This window comes from Scophthalmus maximus, chromosome 13 (assembly GCF_022379125.1).
Source record: "Scophthalmus maximus strain ysfricsl-2021 chromosome 13, ASM2237912v1, whole genome shotgun sequence".
Taxonomy (NCBI): domain Eukaryota; kingdom Metazoa; phylum Chordata; class Actinopteri; order Pleuronectiformes; family Scophthalmidae; genus Scophthalmus; species Scophthalmus maximus.
In genome coordinates, this window is record NC_061527.1 from 17548576 (window position 1) to 17566359 (window position 17784).

At 43.9% G+C, this 17784-nt stretch overlaps 2 protein-coding genes across 4 annotated transcripts; one reads left to right on the forward strand and one right to left on the reverse strand.

Annotated features, from left to right (window-relative positions):
- Positions 1 to 179: 179 nt before the first annotated feature.
- si:dkey-183n20.15 (RING-HC_RNF170 domain-containing protein) lies at positions 180 to 4772 on the forward strand. 3 transcript variants are annotated; one of them, XM_035646946.2, is made up of 6 exons: positions 180 to 464; positions 1205 to 1316; positions 1851 to 1959; positions 3014 to 3087; positions 3176 to 3286; positions 3879 to 4772. In XM_035646946.2, the coding sequence occupies exons 1-6, from the start codon at positions 436 to 438 to the stop codon at positions 4185 to 4187; spliced, it is 744 nt and encodes a 247-aa protein (XP_035502839.2). In that variant the 5' UTR covers positions 180 to 435; the 3' UTR covers positions 4188 to 4772. The 3 variants fall into 3 exon arrangements, with proteins under 3 accessions (XP_035502839.2, XP_035502840.2, XP_035502838.2); XM_035646945.2 differs by having other exon boundaries at positions 185 to 464; positions 3840 to 4772; XM_035646947.2 differs by lacking the exon at positions 3176 to 3286 and having other exon boundaries at positions 3840 to 4772.
- A 2-nt stretch (positions 4773 to 4774) lies between these two features.
- On the reverse strand, positions 4775 to 17214 carry pfas (phosphoribosylformylglycinamidine synthase). The gene is made up of 28 exons (XM_035646940.2): positions 17018 to 17214; positions 15771 to 15893; positions 15477 to 15612; positions 14453 to 14558; positions 14145 to 14343; positions 12357 to 12462; positions 12085 to 12225; positions 11846 to 11970; positions 11618 to 11746; positions 11373 to 11510; positions 10500 to 10628; positions 10319 to 10392; positions 10067 to 10223; positions 9930 to 9991; positions 9658 to 9819; positions 9291 to 9527; positions 8988 to 9218; positions 8597 to 8777; positions 8422 to 8505; positions 7829 to 7984; positions 7417 to 7536; positions 7175 to 7320; positions 6881 to 7088; positions 6498 to 6589; positions 6283 to 6397; positions 6044 to 6193; positions 5725 to 5865; positions 4775 to 5397 (listed from the first exon to the last, which is right to left on the reverse strand). The coding sequence occupies exons 2-28, from the start codon at positions 15889 to 15891 to the stop codon at positions 5087 to 5089; spliced, it is 3957 nt and encodes a 1318-aa protein (XP_035502833.1). The 5' UTR covers positions 15892 to 15893; positions 17018 to 17214; the 3' UTR covers positions 4775 to 5086.
- Between the last annotated feature and the right edge of the window lie 570 nt (positions 17215 to 17784).

A 17784-nucleotide genomic window follows, 5' to 3' on the forward strand; every position in this document is an offset into this window, starting at 1 on the left:
AGCTCGATCTAACCTATTTAAACATAGCGTGGGAGAGATCTTTTCTGGCTTTGATCATGCAGCGAGTCATGTGGCTCAGAGTTTCCTCTGACTAAACCGAAGGGAAAAAATATACCTGCCTTCTAACCAACTGAACACTTTCACACTAAAGTCTATTGGAACGTTTTGAGAGAGTGAGGGTGTGTGTGTGTATGTGTGTGTGTATGTGTGTGTGTATGTGTGCGCGCGACAGTTGTCCCACTGTGCACAAAGCACTGCATGAGTGATCTGACTGCATAACTGGTCCCTTTAAGAAGGACGAGCAGCAGATATTGGAGAGTGTAGTTGATCATTAACAAGCAGCCAATTTATTCTGTGCACTGATGCGGTCAGACAGCACTTCACTTCCTTCCAGGAGACAGTGACTACCTGACAGCTGCTGTTTCTAGATCAACTATGCAGACGTACCACAAATCTCAATCCAGGTGACTTTCGCTTTATTACTCTTTCAAATTTGAGTTCTCTAGGTCTATGAGAACACAAACAGGCACGGAGATTGTGCTTATAAGATCAGTTATTGAAATTTGAACTGGTCTCCTGGAGATTAGTGGGTTTTGATCAAATGAAACCTAGAGTTGCTTCACCTGGGCTGCGGCTTAGAAAAAAGATTTGTTGCTTAAATGCCTCAAGTAATCCTGAAGATTAAGCGTTTTTAATGACTTTTTTTGAAATGACACATTACATTTTATACCAGAGTAACACGTAAAATCAAGTTTGTTCATATGTAAAATCTCCATGTGTGACATTTGTTTCTCAAGTATTATTGATCTGATCATGTTTCTGTCATCATTTTATCATCTTATTACTGTTTGTAATTTGATGTTTGTCGTTTAAGATGCCTCGTGAAAGTTAATAATGAATTGCAGCCTAACTTAATAAGCCTACGTATATCATTTTTTGGCATTGATAAGTTGTATCTTTCCATGTTTTGGAAGTTAGGCTGTAAACCATCCAGGCAAACACAACATGTCGAGCAGCTTGCGGCGGCACAATTTGTCAACTTGCTGTAGTCAGAGCATCAGCATCTGTAATCCACACAGAAAACCGCTGAGCACAATCCTCCTTATCTCGCAGATCGTTAGTTTTGTGTCAGTATCTGCCTCTTAGCCAATATCAAGGATTTAAGGGCTGTTTGTCATTGTTACCGTGTCATGTGACGTTGCAGAACCGACTGTCTCTTCTCCGAGGGTCCAGCGGGTCAGGGTCACCTGGGGTCATCCAGATCTTTGGGTTGTGTACCGGAGCAGCTGGCATCAATGTGTATGAGCTGCCACAAGGTGAAAGCTTCACTTAAGAATTGTTAGTAGTACTTGATGTCTGTGGGGTTACACTATTGTCCGTCAGTGTAAAAACTTCTGGTGAAACCCCACATTTTGATTTCTTTTAATCAAACATTTCTTTTAATTTATTTGAAAACCCCAATTTGTTGGTCTGTGACGACAGGACGAGCACACAGGAGGTAAACAGTAGTACCCCTGTAAAGGAACTCCTTTGCGGTGATTCATATTCCTTTTAGAGTTTGCTGCCAAACAAATGATGACAGTCTTGCTGTTTACACAGGCCAAATCAAATGTACTACACATGTATTGTGCATCTACTATACTGACTGTTATTAGGGACGACATCGAGCTTTTAGGACATGTATATAGCACACAGTGGCCAAATATTATATATTTAATAGAGTTTAGTCTACATATATATATTGTCAGCTTCCTTCTTTTTTCGTCCTCCTTCTTTATTTATTTTTCCAATTTCCTGCTTCCTGAACGTCTCTTAATTTTCGTCTCTGTGTTTTCTTCTCATCTTTACAGGAATCTGCAGAGTTATGTCCATCCACAAGCCATCAAGACTGGCACTGCCCCGTCTGCCTGCAGACAGCCAGCTTCCCAGTCCAGACCAGCTGTGGCCATTTGTTCTGTGGTACGATATTTTGCACATACACACACACGCGGTTTGTTCTTTCATTCATGCATCTGCTCCCTCGATCATCTACTGTACTGAGCTCAAATGTGCTCAGCTGAAGCACATTTCATGAACTAGGCCAATCTGGGTGTGCTTTCCATTAAAATAAAACAAGTGGAGGTCCAGGAAATCTTGAGGCTGTTCGGACAACTGGGGGCATAAAAACTAAAAGCAGCTACACCAGACTTCATTGACACTTGAGAGAGTAGTACAAGTTGACCTTAGTGGTCAGGCGGTCTACAAATATTGTAGATAAAGGGCATGCATTGACTTTTTTTGGGAACAAGTTTATCACAATGCTTTGTCCACATTTTGTCCCGCTGAACGAGCTGCAACCAGAGAAAGGGCTGTTAAGTCTTAGTGTAAGTATTCAGAAGTCTCTTTAGGTCTGGTTTTGACAAGAATTGAAATAATTACACATCATGTCTCTTACTTTGGCCTTCGTAGTTGAGGTGTGATTGATCTGTATCAGACTCAATCTTCATTCAACCTTGACAAATTCTACATTGTTTGAAAGCTTCAAGTCTCTTGTCTGTTTCTGACCGTGTAAAGCATTTTCATTAATTTTGTTGCAGGTTTGCACAACAAAAAAAGTCGCCTCGTATCTTTTTGTGAAGAAGATACGTGTCCAAATGTTAACATCTCCAACATATGTTCACTACGTGATTCCAGTGAACAAATGCAGCCGAGCTTTAGTCCCTTAAAAACATGTTGTAATGGAGAAAAAATGTCTTGACTCTAATCCAAAAGGTTGAAGAATTGCTTTATTTTAATTCTGGGTATGTTGTTTTCTGGTGACAGGTTCGCCTCGATAGTATCTGTCACAGATTACAAAGCTATTTCTGTTCCAGCTCACACTTACCTTCACCTTTACCTTAACCTGCTGTAGACACAGTTCACTCTGCACCTGACCCAAACTCAGAGCCTCTGTTTGTTATTAAGCACAGTGATGAAATTGCTGCAAATTGTTCAATGTAGATAAAAAGTTTCTGACTCGTATTGGATTGTGCAGCTCCCTGTCTGATCGCGTACTGGAGACACGGGTCATGGTTGGACGCTATCAGCTGCCCTCTCTGCCGACAGAAGGTACAGTATACACCATCATACACAGTCTGAACAGTCAGTTCAGAATGAGCGTGAACATGGGAGTGAAACAATGTTTGTGACTCTCCAGGTCAGCGCGCTGTGCCATCTATTTAACGAGAGTCGATCAGACCGACAGTCAAAGGAAGTTCTCGGGGAAATCACAGATTACAACAGACGTTACTCTGGAGCCCCACGACGGGTCAGTACTCCATCTGACCTACAGACGTACCGTCAGACAGCACACAGTGTTGTCGCTCTTCCACCCTTCACCCGTTTGGTTGTGTAACAGTGTCAACGGCTGCCACTTTGTTTCACAGCACTGAATGCGACGTCCGATTAGATCATTGGAAAGATGAGAATTCCTGCATTCTCCATTGATAATAGGTTCGGTAACAGGAATACCCCTTTAACAACTTCAAGGATTCACTGGCCTATACAACCACCAGTTCCAGACAATAGTGTCTGGTGAACACACGCAGAGCGACCTCCTTTCTTTGAAATACACACGCAACTGATTTCTCACACGGATCTCGTTCACATGATAACATTTAAAGTATGATGTGACAGTGCACTTCAAAGGGGCCTCACAGTATGGCAGCTGAATTTTGAGATTAAATAGGTGTGGAATACATATTTTTCACACACAAAAGCTGGATTCTCCCTACTTCTCTTTCACTATTATCAAGTACAATCATACATTATGTTTGAATGTAAATTTTTTGTTGGTGCCCTCCTCTCTCGGCCACTGACAGGTGACAGACTACCTGTGTGACGCGCCCCTTCTCCTGCAGTTACTGGCTCGTGGCCTCAGCACCATTGGAGGGCTCGTGTGGTTGTTCTTCTTCAGGGTGGCCCTGTGCTGCGTGGGGACCGTGGTGTCCATCTCCTCCCCTCCTCTGGACCCAGTCTCTACATCATCCGCAAGTCCCCTGGAGACGGAACCCTCCCTCTGCGGACTGCTGGGGGTCCTGGATGACGTGGTGGTGGTCATCCTGCTCCTTATCTGCGTTATCAACATCAACCAGCAAATGGTGTCAGAGAGAGGAGGGCACTCTGCGAACACGACCACCTCACAAGGAGTAACGGGGAATCCTCTGTAGACAGACGCTGGTGGAGACAAAGCAGTTGACATGACTTGTTGTGGAAATGGTATCTTTCTGGCTGTAGATAGTTGGATCAGTGGATGCAAGAATATTTACAGTGCAACATTCGAGGTGTCAAACTGTGTCTCAGTCTCTCGGACAGTGTGGCAGACCCGTCTGTTCATCAAGTGTTTACAGACTTTCTGCAAGAGTGAAGAAGTCTTGCCTGAAGTGTGATGGTTCAACTTAATTTACAAATCCTCTCAAAGTTCCTGAGGCCTCATGTGTTTGGCCAGTTCCTTTTAAATCCATATTACAAATAGGCCTACTATTCAGTGTACATTGACTTGTCAATTAAAATGGTGAATTCATGATTTATGTTTTAGTAACATTTCATTTTAGCATTTTAACCTAAAAAACCTCTGACCAAAGTGTTGTTTCTACCACTCTATCTGGGCAGTAATTTTACTACTTTGTTTCAGCAAGTTCAGGAAAAGCTGTAATGTCAATACTGTAATAATGACATCTGGGTAAATATTTATATTGTATAAACATTGTATGAATTTGTATTTTCAGTGTAAAATAAAGAATATTTATTAGGTATGTTATGTTTTATGCTTTTATTAGCAGGTTCAGTTTGTAAAGTTACAGCTGAGCAGCACTGATAATGTTAGCAGGCCAGGTACATTAGCAGTGTGAAACCTTTGGAATGCAAGGGCGACAAAATCTGTAACAGTCTCCAAGTCAGTCAGTAAGTATTACAGCAGGTGTTGGTCATCATGCAAATAGCCAAAGTACCAGACTGAATAAAAAAGTGAGGGACAATATTGACCAAGTAAACAGGTCTGAGAGTTTCAGTCCACACACCCAACAGAGATGAGACACTTTTGACAGCACCAGAGAGTTAAACAGAGTTATCACTGTGTGTTGCTGCACCAAGCAGCTGCGTTCTTGAACATGCGCAGCCAGGGTGAAGGTGTGAGAGAAGGCCTGAAGTCCCTTGGGGCCCAGGGCCACTGCCAGCCTAGGGTGCAACGCTCCGGGTGGGGCATCATGGCCAGGTGTCGGCCGTCCGTGGAGCAGAGCCCTGCGACACCCTGCGGAGAGCCGTTGGGGTTCAGAGGGTACTCCTCAGTGGGACGCCCCTGGTCGTCCAGGTAACGCAGGGGGGCGAACCCACCAGAAATAATCCGGTCCTGAGCCTGGGAGCTACGGAACTGCATCAGACCTGAGGAAAGGAGAGTGGTTGGGGGAAAATCCATATGAAGCACAGCTGTCGATAACAGTACATACTGACCTGTGACATGCAAGTCAGCAGAATGAGTTGTCGCTGCGCAAGGTCAAAACTCTCAGAGGAGCATTTTTTGTGCTCAATTATTATCCAATGCTGCAGTCAACAACCACCAAGATTTTTTTATTAAACAGCTTGGTGGTTTCTGGCTAAAGCCAGAGAACAACAAGCACTACAAGTTTTTCTAACATTTATGACCAGCTCAGAGTTACGTCTGTACGTCTGATTGAATCTACAGCAGATTTGACTGATTCCTCACTGTACCTTCTCCATGTGCAACCCAGACGCCCAGAGCTGATCCCTCCATGCCTTGGAGCCATACGGACGGGGACGCCTGGATCCCAACGCTGACGAAGCGAGACTCAAACCTGCCAGACTTATTATGGGTCAACACTGCTTCAGACTCTGGGGTAAAATCGGAAAACAATAAGAAAGTGTTTTAATCTCAGTAACTGCTGCAAAAAGTCTCCTCTGTGATGGATGACTACATTCATCTCTTCACTAACTGCTGTTACATAGCCTCAATTTTCAAATACAGTATTATTTCACCCATTGTTTTTATTATAATCATTGCTTTTCCTACCTGCTCCGTCCTTGCCTTCTCCCACCCAGCCCAGCAGGGCGAGCAGCTGGCAGCCGTTGCACACACCCAGACTCAGTGTGTCGTCCCGACGTCGGAAGCTATCAAATTCAGCCTTGGCCTTGGGGTTAAATGCAACAGTGGCAGCCCAGCCTGTCATGAGAGCAGAACGCTGTTACACAGGATGAATCTGTGACACATACAGTGACACAGTCTGGGAATTTGTGCGTGCGGTCATTTACCTTTAGCCGATCCCAGGACGTCTGCGTAGCTGAATCCACCAACAAACACGACTGCTTTGAACCGCTCCAGGGTCAGGGAGCCAGAGCACAGGTCCTGCATCGTGACATCCCACACCTACACACAGATATAGACACAGGCCATGCGCATCAGCTGCACAGCTGTGTTAAACATACAGAGCAGCCAGTTGATGTCGGAGATTATGATTTATATCTACCTCAAATCCAGCCATATACAGAGAGACACACATCTCTCGGTCTCCGTTACTGCCCTCCTCTCTGACCACTGCTACACGAGGCTGCCCTGCAGCTGAAAGACACAGAGATTCATGATCAACTGAAAGGGTTTCAGTGACAAACTCAACACCTGATAGTCATAAATATTTGCTGCTTATAGCTATACAAATTTGTAAACGTGAATATGTTTTCTCTTTAGTTTCTTTTACTTTATTACAAATTCCTTTTTTTGACATTAAGAGATGAAATGATAAATCATTTGATAACAAAACAAATAATAGATGAACTAATAATAAAAATAGCAATTGGTTTGCAGCCTATGAAACACTAACAAATTGTAAATGTCAGTTATGTTTAGTCTCACAGAGCTGGCTGATGCTGGGCGTTTCAGCGGGGTCGAAGGAGAGTTTGAAGTAGGGCTGTGTCCTCTTGGCCAGCCCCTCCTCTTCCTGTTCAACACAGAACTCCGTGGCCTGGAGGCGCTCCAGCTGGAAACTGGTGTCCTCCCACAAGGCTCTGAGTTTAGGAAGTGGCTCTCTCAGCAGCTCATGTTCGTCCACACAGACACGGACCTGGAGGTCAAGCGAGGGGAACAGAAATCGATGCTCATCAGATAATGACTGAATTGAAAAGATGCATGTTGAGGTTGATGTCTCACCATAGCCTCTGGTCCGAAGCCGCAGGTTCTACCGACACGGAGGCACTGCACGCCTGCGTCGCCGAATCTCTGACTCACTGTTTCTACGTCAGACTGCGATACCTCGAGAACCAAACCCAACTCCTCGCTGAACAGCAGCTCCATGACTGTGAAGATGTAACAAAAAACACTGCATGAGTTTGTGTTGTTATGCCGTTATGTGTGGTTCCAGGGGAAAAACAACTGCATGTCAACTCACTAACCTCCAGCTCCTTGTGATGACAACTCAACATCAACTCCGCGGTTTCCTGCAAACGCCATCTCCAGCAAACAGGAGATGAGGCCTCCATCACTGATGTCATGTCCTGCACTCAGCAGACCATCTGAAAGAAGAGAAAAAAACATTTTACTTCCACACTTTCTCAAATCAATAACAATCTATTTAAGATTTTATATCTGATGTACTTTACCTGGAAACTGTCCGAAGGCAGAAAATACACAGTAAAACCACTAGGTGACAGTGTTAACACAGCCAAACTATGAATGGTGTATGAAACTAAAGCAGAGAAGCAAAATAAAGTAAAGTTCTCTCACAGACTGAATTACAGTGCACAGTAAGATAAACTTTTCTTCCTTCTGTGGCTGGGAGTACTTTGCCTGCGACCGCAGACTGACCATGTATGAGTGTCTGAGTGGTGTTGAAGCAGGCAGTCAACAGTGCTGGGTGGTCCAGGTCAGGGGAGCAATCTCCCAGCTGGCTGTAGCACTGAGCCAGGGCAGAGCCTCCCAGACGATGGCGGCCAGGACTGAGGGGAACCCACAACAACACGCCTGCAGATAGAGAGGACAAAGGTTCAGAGGCAGGTCGTCTGTTACTGAGTGTGTTTGAAAGAGAAAAAGCACCAGATGATCAGATCAATTTAAATTCTGTAAGTCCTACTTTGCGATTATAAACTATGGCAACCAGACAATGCTTATTTTAATTTTCTTTTTTTCATGGGAAGTCAGATTGGATGTGTGTGTGTGTGTGTGTGTGTGTGTGTGTGTGTGTGTGTGTCCTATACTAATTCAGATTTAGATACATAGCCTGCTAGAAATCTAGCTTGGGGGCGGCGACGTATCAGCGAGCCTCTTGAATCGCATCTTCGAAGAGCTCACACATAACCTTTGGCGACTGCCGATCAAGGGGCAATTTGGCTCAATTCTGGGGCTTTTGTCAGAGAGTAGAAAATCGGGCTAGAAATTGTGTCGTGTGAACAATTCGTTACCTTTGCCATCTGGATCCTCAAGATCGGGCGTCACAGTGGCTGTGATGTCAGGACAAATGGCATATGCAGAGATAACCAGAGCACCTGAGGCCCAATGAAAGACAGGTTTAATTAAAAAGCACACTTCTACACACGCACACAGACATACACACAGACATACACACAGTGACAGTACCTGGAGCTTTGACCGTCTCTTTCCCCACTCGAGCGGCCATACTCAGAGAGTCCTTGCCGCCATCGATGGCCACTCCCAGCTGACCCATGACCTCACACATGGCTTTGCAGGCCTCCCACAAGCAGGCTCCTTCCCCAGGCAGCTTGGCAGCCCACATCCAGTTACCACTACACTTTACATCCTGTAAAAAACATGTCCAGGACATTAAAACAAATCACTGCATATTTGTTGCATTTCTAACCATAATCTAGATTATTTTATTAATTGGGGACAGAATTGTGCATCTTAGATTTTGATTTTGTATCATTATTAAGTGGTGTCATGCGAAGTTTATGTTTATCGACTGAAACGGTTTCCTTGTATTTCTTCATGTTCTCCGTTATCTTCTCACCTTCAGCGCCGTGACTCTGGCAAACACCAGATTGGTCAGAGCTTCTCCCACAGCCATACGAGCGCCTGCTTCAGGACAGATGAGCCCTTTGACCGGCTGCTCCCCGATGGCTGTTGCTGCTCCCTCCAGGCTGAATGGTGACAGAGCAACAACAGCCACGTCAGCCAGTGGAGTGTGAAGAGGGCCGACGCACTGTTGCTGTGCAACCAACCCGGTCACAGACCGGTCAACCTGAGAGAGAGAAAGAGCGTGAGACATGGAGAGACACATGCTGTCTGCCCAAAAGGAAATCTAAAACAACACCTTATTGGTCAGGTAGCGTTTGGACGCCACAGCAGGCAAACGCAAAACTCTGTCCAGAGCATCTTTGACCGTCAGCCCAGCAGGAAGAACCAGGGGCCGTAGGGTTTGGGTCAGATGCTCCATCTTAAACTCCTTCTGAGGCATCTTTCCCAGAACCCACTCCAGCTGCAGGTCGACGGGACAGCGCCCTCTGTCTGCCTGATCCCCGCTACCTCCCTCATCATCCACCAGCACAATCTGAGAGAGAAATCAAAACAGAAATCAAACAAAATGAAGTTGTTCTGGAAATGAATTCAGTGATACACAAGTTTTTCCAGCTGCATGACACTAGATGTGTATTATCCACTTGATACAGGCTGAAACGTGCCTTGCCGTCTCCAGTGATGTTTCCCACAAAGTCAACGGGACACTTCTCCCTCTGACACACCCTCTCCAGGTAAGACCTGTCTGATGGGCGGAGGAGCAGGGCGTTGCTCTCCTGATACTCTGCTCCCCACAACTCCAGCACACTTAGTGTGGGGTCACCTTTCTGCACAGCACAGGGAGAGGGGGACGAGGACGAGAGTAAGAGTGAAATAACATGTGAAACAACAGAATGTGTGTTTGAGTATTTATTGCTGTGATTCCTGTGCTGATCACCTTGAATCTGCTGCAGTGGATCACTGCTCCGGCCGGTTCGCTGAGCTCCTTGAGCACATTACCTACAGATCAGAACCTGTATCAATACCTTATCTTTTGTATAAATGCAGAAAAAAAAACAGCCTCATGTTCTGTACCGTTTCCTCCTGCTCCCTGATCGTGTATACTGCAGACTGGATTCCCATTGCTTCTTTCCAGGCATGCCCTGAGAGCACGATTCATCTTTTGCTCCATCTCGGCGTCTCCCCTCTGCACTGCCCCCAGATCCCGGTCGCTGGAGTTGTCCCCCTGGACCTACAAGACAACGTATGTTCAAATACACTGAGTCTCCCGCACCAGGTGGGATCACAGTTTTATAGTCTCAGTGAGATTTAATGTATTGTCCCTACTTGTACAGAGGAGGCCGCTCCTCCTCCAACGCCGATCCTGTACACCGGCCCTCCGATCTTCACCACTTCCATTCCTGGTCGACAAGAACAGCATTGGGAAATTGTAGGTCATTGTTAGATATGTGTAAATATAGCCACGGCAATAATCAAAACTCATTTTGCACACTGAGTCAATTTTTACCAGTTTCTGCCTCTTCTTTCTTCACATGTGCATCTTCAATAGAACCCAGACCACCGCTGAACATGATTGGCTTAATCCACTCTCGTCGCTCGCCGTTAGCCAGTCGCATGCCGAAGGAGCGAGCAAAACCTAGAAGGGAATTATAGAAAATCAGCATACAATTAACTAGAGCCCGACCGATATGAGCCACCACAGACATATTTGTATGAGCGTTAATATTAGCCCATAAGCGCCAATATGAAAACTTTTACATTTTACATTTTACACTGAACTTTTACTTTTACAGAACAAACGATGCTGAGAAGATGTGTATTTATGTTTACATTTTACGTAAAAACATTATGCTAATTTTTCTTAATTCAAGTTCTATATATTTGTATTTGTGTACTCTTTTCATTTAGTTATTTATGATAAAGCTTATTGTTGAAGTGTAAAATATTAAGCCTCAATTGCATTTCTTTGTCATACGGGTTTGACAACGACATCTTAGGAATCAATGGCAAATTTTTTTTTGTATATATATTGGCCGATATATCACCATCAGAAATTTTAACTCCCCAATATCGGTATTGGCCCCCGGAAATCCATATCAGTCGGACTCTACTTTTAACCAGTAGACTGGCCAAAAACCTGTTTCTGTATTACTATAAAGGAGAGAAACATCCAGACATGTGTTTACAGTCCTGCAGTTAATTTTCCTTCTCTCCGTCCTTAAGATAATTCCTCAGTCTAATCATTCACTCTGACACACGTTGGTTGAGGTTACTTTTGAAAAGATGATATCATATTTGTATCAATAGTTCTGTCACCTGTTTTGATTCCAGAACAGAATTTAATTGATCACTTTAGTATATGTAGAGCAGGTTTTCCTACCTGACAGGACAGGTTCTCCAAACTTGTTGCCGTAGTCTGATGCTCCGTTACTGGCCTCAATGGCCACCTGCAGCGGGAGGGCGAAGCTGGAGGGATACTCCCAGCCCTCTCCTTCAGACTCCCAGGGGAGAACGTAACCTGGAGAGGAGAAGTCAGAAAAGACGTGTGGAGTTGTCGTTATTATCATCATCATCATAAGTGAGGAAAGTGAAGAAACCCCCTTTTACAGTTACGCCAAGTCTGACCTGGTATATGCAGATTGCCGAAGCAGTATCCTGCAGTGCCCGCGATCACATGGCCTCCTCGTCCAGCACTCTGGACATCTCTGATACGACCTCCCGTCCCTGTGGTGGCGCCACTAAACGGTGCTACTCCTTTATATCAGAGGAGATGGAAAATGATCATATGGGAAACAGCACGAGTGGAAGAGGGACACTTATATTTCAAGTAAGAACCATTTTCTGTGTGCAGACCTGTTGGGAAGTTGTGTGTCTCTGCAGTGAAGATCACATGTCGGAGTGAGTGCCGCGTCTCATACGGGCTGGCTTGGGAAGGATCTTTTGGGTAAACACACTCCAGATCCATGCCTTTGATTCCACTGGACACCCACACCCACACACACACACACACACACACATTGAGACAGTGTGAAATGCACGCGTGCACATGCACACACACACCATCTGTGGTTGCTGTGCTGTTCCACTGCTACCTGCTGTTGTCGCAGAACTTGATGACGTTGTTCTTGTTGCTGTGCCGCTGGGTGTCCATTATGAGGCTGAAAAGAGTCTCCTTCTGCTCCTGCCCGTCGATCACCATTCGTCCCCGGAAGAACCAGTGACGGCTGTGCTCGCTGGGACACCACAGTGCAAAGAAAGCATCAGAGAACAAAACCACCAGGGAACAAAAAACTACAGAGCTGAGCAAAACAGACGCAACACAAAGCTATCCTGCTAATCTGCTCACTGCCGATAAAAACCCCACCTGTTGGACTGGGCCAGGTCAAAACACTCCACGCTGGTGGGGTTCCTCTGAATCCTCTGGAACATCGAGGTATAAAAGTCCAGATCCCAGGAGTCAAAAGCCAGACCTGCATCAAGCACAACACACACATGGAATTTTGAATTGCCCAAAAAAAAACATATGTATGTAATAAAAACACAAACAGCCATTAATAACCCAATAACTATTTGACACAGTTTTGGTTTATGTGCTAAAATTCTTCAGGCACTGGCATTAAGGAGGAATAATTATTATTCCTAAGTGCTTCAAATTGATGTCTTGTCACTCATAACAATTTGTATCTCTTTTAATAAACATCCTATTTAACACACCTGGAGAAGCGAGACAGTAAAGGCGAAATTGATCCTCAGGGACAATTAAGAAGTGTAAATACATTTAACACGGGCCATTGTTAATTACCTCTTTGATCAGCGGTTGAGCATGGGTGAATTTACAAAGTATGACCTGAAATTATTCTCATCTATTTGAGCAGCTTGTGAATATTAATGAAGCTTGGCAGAAGGGAATAAGCAGAGCATAAACATAAGAAAGCACACCATGTTGTGTCTCAGTGTGAGTTAGAACACGTTCATACAAAGAGGAATAGTTTGTGAATAACTATAGATATATATACTATAGATATACTAGAGCCCACCGAAAGGGATTTTTTCGGGAGCCAATGCCAATATTAAGGAGTAAAAACCTTTCGGCCGATAAATATATATTTAAATTTTTTTTTAATAATTCCCAAGATTGCATTATTGAACCTTTGTGACAAATACATGTAATTGAGGCTTGATATTTTGCAGTTTAACAATATACTTAACTTAATTAATCTACAAATAAAAAGAAAACTAAAATACAACTAAATATATAGAACATCAATTTAGAAAATATACAATGTTAATGTAAAAACAAAAATTACATCTTTCATGCATTGTTTATTCTGTAAAATAAAAGTTTTAATTACAGCGCATATCGGCAAACAAATGCAGATACTGATAAGTCCGTGAAAGGCTCATTTCAACAGATATCGGCCAACGGATATATCGGTCGGGTTCAAGTATATGATACATAAAAATAGTATGTATTTTAATGTATGTGCACTGCGGGTCGTAAAAAAAAAACAGTTAACTTTTAAGTTCGCTGCAACCAAAAGTGAGTTATAGTATTCAAAATTCCACGCCTTTAAATAAGCAGCAAATTTGTTTTATTCTGCAAACTTTGAGTCAGTGGGGAAACAAATATTGGACTTCAAAGTCGTGATACTGACTGGAGACACCAAACAAGTCATATAATATCAATTAGATCAACTTATTCAGAAATAATTGGAGCCTTTGTCTCTTTTTGGGTTTCATTTGCTTTCAAAGCACTTCAGACACACACACACACACACACACACACACACACACACACACACACACACACACACACACACACACACACACACACACACACACACACACACACACACACACACACACACACACACACACACACACACACACACACACACACACACACACACACAAAAGATAATGAGCAGCAGCATCGCTGTCCTGTGACTTAAACCAGCTAAGTAATAATGTCATGCATCACGGGACATTATTTCCTCCACCAACACACACACACGCACGTACGCAAACTCACAGATAGCTGCACGACTGAGAAGAGGTATGAGGAAAGAGAAAGGTAAGAGTGCATTAAGTACTAGTGTGTGTTACAGAGATGGAGAGAGGCTGAGGCTGAATCTAATTTGAAAAGTCTCACCCAGATCATCGTTTGCCGTCTCCAAGGCTGCACGACCCCTCCCAAGGATGTCCACCTCAAACACCGGCTGTGGTTTGGTGTCAACTGTGAAGGAGGTAATGGGATGTTGATAGATGCACTCTGTCATAGCGTCATACAGACACTTGATCAGCTCCTTCAGATCTCCATCGAGCTCTGTGACACTCTCTCGGTTTCTGGGCTGCAGGAGGGGAGAGAGGAGCAGGGACATGAAAAGACAGAACAATCCTAAATCAATGCTCCAAAAAATCCTTTTTCATGAGTGTGAGTGTTAGTGTGTTTTCTCAAACCTTGATCAGAAACCTGCGAGACAGCTCGACTCGTGTGACATTAGTGAGGCCGGCGCTCTGACAGATGGACACAGTGTTAGTGGACCAGGCGGTGGAGAAGTTCAACCTGAAGGACAAAACAGCAACAGTATGTAACTTTTTCTTGCTTTAATATTTCCCTTTCTGCTCTGGTGCTTTGCTCTTCCAATTTCAAAGCTTTAAAAAACAAAAAAAGACAATAAATTCCTGAAGTTATTAATCATATACAAATGCAAATCCTGTTTGTCTACAGTCTGTCTGACAGATTGAAATGATAATTTAAGATTTCTTTATAGTTTTACAATCGAAAAAAAGTGATGTTTGTTTTCCTTTTTCAAAGGCATTAGATGCCATACTCCCCCACACTAACTGTACATTAGTCAGACTAATCCTCTTCTGTGACTTGCCAGTTTGTACACTTCGCAGACTGAATCTAAAATGGATAAATTAATCTGATTCATAACTGATATGTTTTGTCTTTTTAGGGCTTTGGGGCATCACACCTCTGTGGCAATTTGTGTAAAAATTCACCAGAAGCTTAGCATAATTTTTTCCCCCTGACATTTGCTCTATTGACGCTAACTCGCATTAACAGCTGTAGTAATGGTCAGATTATTTAGATATTGACGGAACACATTCATGATCATCAGAGGATACACCTTCAAGGCTTTGGACACTTTCCTCCAGCACCACTCTCACATTAAACTAAACAATTTTACTCCCTCTAAAAATATATAAGGCCTTATGATCTAAGAAATTTGTGTGAAGAACAGTCCAAGGATAGAAACTTGCTTTTCATTGGTGGGGCTTCAAACTTGTCTTGTTGATCTACCTGTGCAGATTTTATTAACATTACAGCACCTTTCTGATGAAATTAATTCCCCAGTTTACTCGAGAATGCTAAAAATATAGAAACCTGATATTTGAGAGACTTCTCGTGTAAGATTCAGTTTAAATGTTTTTTTTAAATGTCTGCATTTATCACACTGTGTGGGAGCAGCAGTACCTGGGTCCGATCTCCACCAGTTTCTCTCCGCTGCCCTCGGTGAGGTTTGGTTTCTCCGACAGCGGCTCTGCCTGCAGGGGAGGACGAAACAACCAGAGGAGAACCTCCCTCTGCTCCGAACTGAGACTGTCGCAGCCTGCGGCAGAAAGCGAGCACACAGACTTTGCACAAGTGGAAAACAAGGTAATAAACAGAAAGAGAAAACCTTAAAGCAAAACATTAATGTACATCTAGAGCTTTTTATCAACTGTTTTACCGTCCACAGTCTTAAATCCTCCGCTGTCGCACACTCACCTGTCAGCTCCACATTGTAGCACAGCTCAGTGGTGATTGACAGCTGGGGGTAGAGCTTGGCTGCCCGCTGTAAGGCCCGACCCTTCACAGCTTCGTCACTGTAGACCCGCACCACAGCCATGACTGATGGAGACAAATAAGCTCGCCTCCATTAATACGATCAATCACAACACGTCACAGAAAATGATTGTAGGCATCATCTGTCGATGACATGGATTCACTGTGTCTTACTAAGTAATGAATCAATTGATCAGAGGGCCAAAGGATCAATATTGGTGATCAATGCTTAGTAAGGACAATTTCATTTTTCTCACTGAGGCTGACCTTTGTCTCCAGATTAGATCAGGTTGAGACAAATCCATAAATCAGAGCAGGCCACTAATGGGACTGTGCAAAGCCTGGAGTCTGGAGTCTCACCACAGACACACAGACACTTCACCTCTGTAAGGTCGCAGTGTGGTCACACCATGGCGGTTCAGTAAACAACAGTGATGTGTAGATGTTAATATAAGGACAATTCCCGATTCATAAAAACATGATTTCCTTTTAAAAATCAGGAGTCTAACATGGATGGTAAACCAAACCAATATCAATATTTTCTTTTGGCTTCAAAATATGTAAAATGTCCAATGGCTTAATGGAGTTACGTGATATTTTGTCCATGCAAGCGCTTCATATTTTTTGGTTGAAACAGCACAATTTACAGCATCTTGAGTTTTCATTCAGGACTCGACAGCAAACAACCTGTGCAAACACAAGGTTCATGTTTTTTACTGTGCAGATTGAGCAAGGTAATACATGCAGGACTCTTTTTTCAAAATTCATTCAAGCTCTGAACGAACACACACCCACCCACACACACACACACACACACACACACACACACACACACACACACCATCCTGACAATTTGATCATTGATTGTGTGCATGTTGTAGGTCACACTGCACAGTCAGGAGCTTTCTGTTAGAGCCTAACCACATGGAGAGAGAGACAGACACACACACAAACACACACACACACACACACACACACACACACACACACGTGACTGATCATACAGTATGAAGGAGCCTGTCTACAGTAGCAATATGGAGGATGCAGAGGACATGACTTTTGAATGTGAGCTGCCCCCGCTCCGCCGGCCTGACTCGCTTCGTGAAAAGTCCAACACGCTAACAAACACAGAGTACACAGTACCGCGGGGGTTAGCAGAGCGCTAGTGAGGGAAACGTTAGCTAACTTACGGGAAGCAGCTGGAGAGACTGACTCGTCGACTCGGGTGTGAAGTGGAGTGGCCCCTCGTCTCTGGGGTCCTGGAGAAGAGTGTGCGGCCGCTGTGTGAGGCGCTGGAGGAGCTGGAGGTCTCCTCGGGACAGAGAAGGAGTGCTGGCGGTAAACCGGTCGTGTACACACACGTGTGCGCGCCCCTGACGTCTGCGCATGCGCGGGCGCTACTCTTCCTGCGCGGGTGGTTACAGATCTTGCCTCGTGACTTGTATTAATAAGTTCCGGAAGACCAGTTTAATTTCATTGAGAGGGGACATTACTCTGTCCTCATCCTACAGGGATAGTCCGGGACAGTGAGGCCCTGTCAACAGTTTGGTGGCTCGATTGATTTGGGGACTTTTCAAATGTACACACTTCACTTCTGACTTCAGACGTGGTGGAGATTAAAAAAACGGCTTCATTTAGTCAGTATTCAAATGTGGATAGGTTCAGGTCACATGATGAATAACAGGTTAAGTCTAGCAGAAGTTTACTCTGATCATTGTGTACAGGATGCAACAGCATCTAAAAGACCTGTTGTCATGTTGGGAAATAAAATGACAGCTTTTTTTGTTTTGAGTTTTATTATTTTTGTATAAATGTGTGTTTGGAGGGTGGGGTTTGCTCATTAAATCTAATATTCTGGCTATGACAGTGACACTGATGGAAAAAAGTAAACAATTAATTTAACAAGGACTCCAACCTAAAATATATATTTTTTCTCAATTAAAGCTGATTCAAAATT

Excerpts from the sequence above, each read along its gene's own strand:
- si:dkey-183n20.15 (XM_035646945.2), top strand. The coding sequence starts at position 436 with ATGCAGACGTACCACAAATCTCAATCCAG. Across the intron at positions 1,317-1,850 it reads TGTGTATGAGCTGCCACAAG|GAATCTGCAGAGTTATGTCC; the intron begins GTGAAAGCTTCA and ends TCATCTTTACAG. Across the intron at positions 3,088-3,175 it reads GCCCTCTCTGCCGACAGAAG|GTCAGCGCGCTGTGCCATCT; the intron begins GTACAGTATACA and ends GTGACTCTCCAG.
- pfas (XM_035646940.2), bottom strand. The coding sequence starts at position 15,891 with ATGGCTGTGGTGCGGGTCTACAGTGACGAAGCTGTGAAGGGTCGGGCC. Across the intron at positions 7,537-7,828 it reads CACTCAGACACTCATACATG|ATGGTCTGCTGAGTGCAGGA; the intron begins GTCAGTCTGCGG and ends CTCTTCTTTCAG. Across the intron at positions 6,590-6,880 it reads GCCCAGCATCAGCCAGCTCT|CTGCAGGGCAGCCTCGTGTA; the intron begins GTGAGACTAAAC and ends TGTGTCTTTCAG.